Source organism: Sinocyclocheilus anshuiensis, unplaced genomic scaffold (assembly GCF_001515605.1).
Source record: "Sinocyclocheilus anshuiensis isolate Anshui unplaced genomic scaffold, SAMN03320099.WGS_v1.1 scaffold674, whole genome shotgun sequence".
In the NCBI taxonomy this organism is placed as follows: Eukaryota; Metazoa; Chordata; class Actinopteri; order Cypriniformes; family Cyprinidae; genus Sinocyclocheilus; species Sinocyclocheilus anshuiensis.
In genome coordinates, this window is record NW_015542395.1 from 51,301 (window position 1) to 57,736 (window position 6,436).

General features: G+C 34.3%; 1 protein-coding gene across 4 annotated transcripts in view; it reads left to right on the forward strand.

Annotated features, from left to right (window-relative positions):
- The window catches only part of aadat (aminoadipate aminotransferase), a 17,072-nt gene that overhangs the window by 6,039 nt on the left and 4,597 nt on the right, over positions 1 to 6,436 (forward strand). For all 4 annotated transcript variants that reach the window (XM_016492023.1, XM_016492022.1, XM_016492024.1 and 1 more), the window contains exons 4-8: positions 1,609 to 1,741; positions 4,008 to 4,082; positions 4,179 to 4,388; positions 5,863 to 5,928; positions 6,116 to 6,198. In XM_016492023.1, the coding sequence (XP_016347509.1) occupies positions 1,609 to 1,741; positions 4,008 to 4,082; positions 4,179 to 4,388; positions 5,863 to 5,928; positions 6,116 to 6,198 (567 nt within the window). The remainder of the gene's footprint in view (positions 1 to 1,608; positions 1,742 to 4,007; positions 4,083 to 4,178; positions 4,389 to 5,862; positions 5,929 to 6,115; positions 6,199 to 6,436) is intronic.

Consider the following 6,436-nt stretch of genomic DNA (forward strand, 5'->3'; position numbering starts at 1 on the left):
GGGCAGTGTAGAGTAGCACTTGTTGTTTGTCATTTCTCTGATCACAAATGCAGACAGAGTTTTATGTTTACGCGGCGCGATGCAAGACCGTATAAGTCATTATAATCAGTAATTATGTCCCCACTGGATGCAACAAATGCCTCGTTTGTAATGGGTTTTAATGTTTTTGTCTCGTCGCTCTGGCCGGACAGGGCATCACAGTATGGTGAGGGGCGTAACATTTCGGTCTCACGCTTGAGGTATTCGGCCAATCACAACGCACTGGATAGCTGGCCAATCACAGCACACCGCACTTTTCAGAGCGATGAGCTTTGTAAAAATCGACGCGTTTCAAAAAGGCGGGGCATAGAGGAGAAACAATCATTTACAGTATGTGGAAAATAATGTGTTTTTTTTTACTTTAAACCGCATAAACACATTTCATTACACCAAATACACAAAATAATGTTCTTTTTAGCAGCATCATATGACCCCTTTAAAAAAAAATACAAATATGGAAAACTTTCGAGGATTTACGATGCTGATGACCGTTAAACACGTCATCACAGTCTTGTGAAAAGGGTCCATTCGTTGTAATTAACAACATGAAGTGCATTAAACATTACGTCAAGGTTCCCCAAACTAGGTACTTGAGGGGGGGTTGTGAGTTTAACGAAAAACTAATAATTAATTAAATCGTTAAAAAGTACAATTAAAATAAGTCGTTTTGAAATAACATCAATCAAAATAAAGCACTTCCTAAAAAAATTGTATGTTTTATTTGTTTACCTGCATGTCATGTGACCATTAACCAACGTCAGAGAACCGTGAACATGCAAATGTGATACTTAATTATTAAATATTTATTTTAAAATCTCAGGGGTACTTCAAGTAAATATATTAGATGAAAGATGTTCAGATGACAAAAAAGTTTGGGAATGCCTGCATTACATGTAAATAAGAAACAATGTGAATTTGTGCATTTTAATGTGTTTGAAAGACAAAAGCCTTCCAAAGCTATAGTAATAGATGATTAAATAACCTACTGATTGATAATTCAAATAAACATTAATGTGTTCATCAGTAGTTGAAACACCTCAAATATATCCACCTGACTAATGACTGGTCTCTGTGTGAATGTCCACAAAACTGGACTTTCTGAGTGTATATAAGCGGTAGATTATTTTAAAAAGGAACATTTAAAAGAAAAGAATTAGGGAGAATCAATAAATTATGAATAATTTTCAGCTATTGTGTAAAAAAAAAAAAATTTAATATGCAATCAACAAAAAAGCAACTGTAATCTGATTACGAGTATTTTAAAATGTAATTTAATCTAATTACAAGTGCATAAACGCCTCTGATTGGCCGTTGCGTTCATGTGCTCAACAAACATGTCTGTGATTGGCTACAGCGCTCAACGCTGCAAAAACACGTTGTAAATAGAAACCTTTGATGCTATTTATATTCATAGAGCGCTCACGCAAATATGGGAGCGGTGGAAAGCAGCCGCATATCAGCGGGTACCGGATCGATTCGGTGCTGGTACTGTGGAAAGCTGGTATAGTTACGTTTTTAAAGAGTATCAACAACACTAGTTGGCTTGTATGCGTGTCCGTGTGTTCGCAGTATTCCTGAGCTGCTCTCGTGGATGAAGGATCTTCAGAAAAGCCTCCACAATCCTCCCACCGCCGGCTACAGTTCAGAGAGAGGACAGATGGAGATGTGTGTGACCACCGGCAGTCAGGAGGGGCTCTGCAAAGTACATCCACACCATTAACATCACACATCAGATCATCTGTTTCCAATCTGGAACTAATCAGATAGATTTTAAAGTGCTACCTGTGGCTAATAATACTATGGTCACCTATATACTATACATATGCATCCCTATTCAGGGTTATTATAATTAACTAGGCCTTCCTGTAGCGCAAACAGTAGAGCATTGCAGTAGAAACACAAAAGTTATGGGTTCGATTCCCAGTGAAAGTGAGAACTGATAAAACGTGTACCTTGAACCCAATGTAAGTCGCTTTGGATAAAAGCATTTGTCACATGTATAAATGTAAACTAAAACCATAAAAAAAAAACATATTTTGTTACTTAAAATAAACGTGAAATAATTGAAATTATAAACTTGAAAGTTAAAACTAAAATTAATAACTAATTAACAACTAACTAAAATAGGTTGAATTTGACATACTGAAATTACTAAAAAATAAAATAAATTAAAGTTGTATAGAAAAAAGAAAACTTCCAAAAAAAGAGCTAAAATTAAAATGAAAACAGAAAATGTAAAAACTAATCCAGTTAGTAATAGTAGTTAATGTTGTAATAGTATATAAATTATTTACATTTACATTTAGTCATTTAGCAGACGCTTTTATCCAAAGCAACTTACAAATGAGGACAATAAAAGCAGTCAAAACTAACAAAAGAGCAACAATATATTAGTGCAAATGACAAGTCTCAGTTAGCCTAACGCAGTACACGTAGCAAGGTGTATATATATATATATATATTATACACACACACACACATACAAAGAAAAAATAGAAAGCTAGTGTTTTTTTTTTTTTAAAAGAAGATAAATATAAAATAGAATTAAAATAGAATAGAAAGTGCTAGAGTTAGAGGGTCAAATAAAGGTGGAACAGATGTGTTTTTAGTCGTTTCTTGAAGATGGTTATGGACTCAGCTGTTTGGATTGAGTTGGGCAGGTCATTCCACCAGGAGGGAACAGTTAATGAAAAAGTCTGTGAAAGTGATCTGTCAGGGCCATGAGGTTTAGTCTTGAATGACTTGTAATAGAAGTAATAAAATCTGCTTTGTTTATAGCAGACTGGCAATTCCAGAGACCAATAGAAAAAGAAAGTAGTGTATTAGTAGACATAGGCAAAGTGCGCAGGTTGTTAGGATTGCGCTGCCTACAGTGTGTGATGCATGGTTTGCGAGTGGTAGTGATAGTAGGGATCTGGAAACACACAGTAAGAATTGGTTATAAAAACTGAAAACAGACCAAGTAGTAGGAAAGAGAATGATTCAGAAGCGATACTTATGTGCCTTGCCGGTGTCCCTGCTCGGTGGAGTCGAACGGTAGAGTCAATGGTCTTTACACTCTTCGGTCTTCACACGAGGAGAGCTTCACACGAGGGCTGCCGCGGTATACTAAGCTTTTTATATTCGTCTAACAAAACTCAAATTGAATTCAGCTGGACACACTTTCCCGTTTATCACAACAAATGGCCAAGCAAAGCGCACGACATTGCGCTTTGCAGACAAATTATACTAAAAGACACATAATAGCATAAATGTAAATTTATTAACCAAAAAATTGTTACTAAAAATAAAATAACTTAAACATGTTTTATTTGAACTTGCTGCCAAGGCAACATTTCTCATTTTCATTTAGTTTGAGTTTATGTACTGAAATAACCAAAACTGAAATAAAATTAATAAAAACACTATATAGACATAATACAAATACACAAAATTACTAGAACTTTAACAAAAAAGTAAATCAAAAATATTAATAAAAACTATGATAGTTATAAAAATATAATATCAATGACACTAAAATAACACTGTCCCTAATAAATGCTCTTGTGGAGACATGGTTACTCCTGATGTTTGTAAAGCGAGAATTCAACGTTATAAACGTTAACTGAAGTTTAGTTTCATTTAGTCTCATTTTCATTCAACTTGATGTACTAAAATAATTACAACTGAAATCAAATTAGCAAAATCTATGAAAATGGCAAAAACACAATTTTACTTAAGTTAAAATAAAAGCAGAAAATGTAATAATAATAAAAAAATCACTAAAAACTACATCTCAATGGTACTAAAATAACATGTAATATGCTAATAATATAATAATATATGTTCTTGTGGATACATAAGAAGAGCATAAGTTCCTGATAAACTGAGAATTATGCTTGATATTATTAGTGATATGCATATAGAAGTATGTGCCATAATTTAGGATAATATCACATGGTAATTTTCTTCTTCACTCTGTTCATCAGATCTTTGAGATGCTGGTCAATTCTGGAGACAATGTCCTCCTCGACGCTCCCACGTACTCAGGAACGCTGGCGGCTGTACGAAGCACATTTCCCATCATCACCATGTTTTACCTGCGCTCTCTCTCTCTCTCGACCCATTAAACATAACATTACCAACTCCTTCCTCAACAGCTGCAGCCGCTGGGCTGTAACCTCATTAACGTGGCGAGCGATCAGCACGGCATGATCCCTGCAGACCTGAGGAAGATTCTGGAGCGGTGGGACCCGGCAGACGCACAGAAACCGGGAAGCAGCGTCCCGAGAGTCCTGTACACCATCCCGAACGGAGGCAACCCCACCGGAGCGTCCATGACCTGTGAGAGGAAACAGGAAGTCTATGAGGTGAGCAGAGTTGCACACAACGTACGTCGTTCAATTCTGCGTTTGTGTACTTGCATAGAGTTTGAGTCTGGCCTAAATGCTCCCTGTCCAACCTTACCAGTATATTCAGATGTTTTGTGTGACATTTGTGATTTAGAGTGTGTTTACTTGCTCTTTCTATTATGCTATAAAAAATTGTATAATATTATACTAAATATATAAAAAATGTCAGCTTTATTTTCAATTGTCGGCAAATAAAGCTGAAATAAAATACAAAAATAAATAATAATAAAAATTTTTTTAATGAAAATTAGAAATGTCGCCTTGGCAACTAACTGAAGTAATCTGAAGTTGACGTACTAAAATTACTAAAAAGAAAAAAAATAAATAAATGAAAGCTATATAGAAAATTTTGGGGAAAAAATCCCCAAAAATGAATAAAGATTACTAAAGCACATAACATATTACTTAAACTAAAATCTTAAAATAAAACCTCATTTGAAATATTAGTATATACTATACTTGTATGTAAATAATACTAAACTAAAACGAGACCTGAAAATATTAAATTGAATCTAATTCCGAATATATACTATACTAGTATAGAAATAATGCTAAACCAAAACAAACTGAAAATATTTAACTAAAAGCTTATTCAAAATATTAATACATGCTTGGTGTATAAATACTAAAATGAAAACTAAAAATATTAACATAAAAGCTAATTCATAATATGTGTATATATATAGTAGTATATAAATAATGCTAAACTACAATGAAAACTGAAATTATAAAAACAAAAGTGAATTCAAAGTATTAATATATGATATGCAAGTATATAAATAATACTAAAATGAAAATATAAAAATTAATTCTAATTAAAAATATGAATATACTATTCTAGTACTACACTGTGTGCACAATTATTAGGCAAGTGATGATTTTGACCATATCATCATTTTATCCATAATTTCCAAGTCCAAGCTGTATAAACTTGAATGCTTATTGGATTTAATGCATATCAGGTGAGTTTGTTTATTATTCTCACTTTAACAGGTGAAAATAAACAAGTGAGATCTTTGCTTTTCATTTAGTTGCATAATAATTCTGCACACTAATAGTTGCCTAATAATGGTGTACATGTAGATATTCTCTTAAGAACGCCAAAACTTCACTTTTACTACTTAAATGTTAAGGTTTGAGGGTTTGTTAACATTTTGGATTGACCAAGAGCACTGTAGTTGTACAATAACTAAATTAATCCTCAAAAATACAACTTGCCTAATAATTGTGCACACAGTGTAGTTTACTATTCTACTATATTATTTTTACATGTTAAAATGTTTTGAATGTAAAAATGACAACTATGAAAGTTTGTAGTTTAAGTGTAAATATTGCTGTTTGTTCTCAACCAATGGTGTGAGTTTGGGGGCGGGGCTGTTTGTTTTTCCCGACCAATGGCAATGTCGCATGTGTTTGTGTTTTTAATTTGCAGCTTGCCAGGAAATATGATTTTCTTATCATTGAAGATGACCCATACTATTTCCTGCAATTCCAAAAAGTAAGTTCCTCTGATTTATCGCTTTATTCACAGCGTGTGTTTGTATTGTGTGATTGATTAGCATGCAGCAGTAGTCATATACTGACCTCTCTGATAGCCTCTGAATTGCTGCTGTGATAAGATAGCACTCAGTAAGAACCAGTGTAAAGTCAATCCTCTCTTCTTCTGTTGCTCTGCTGTCATCCAGCCGTGGGCTCCAACGTTTCTGTCCATGGACGTAGACAGCCGCGTCCTGCGGACGGATTCCTTCTCTAAGATCCTGTCGTCGGGGTGGGTGTTTGTCAGCGGGACAGTGCTGTTTTTGAGACACAGCTGTCACACTCATGGTATTGACTCGAGAGTGTGTTTTCCTCAGGGAGTGAGAAAGCCTTGTGTAAGGGAAGTGTATGGAAACACTGAGATATATACCGGAAACCCTGTCAATTACATCTTTCCACTTATGTTATTACCACGCTTTTTAACCATGGTAATACTTTTGTTTTGTTTCGTTCTTTTTTTTTTTTGGAAA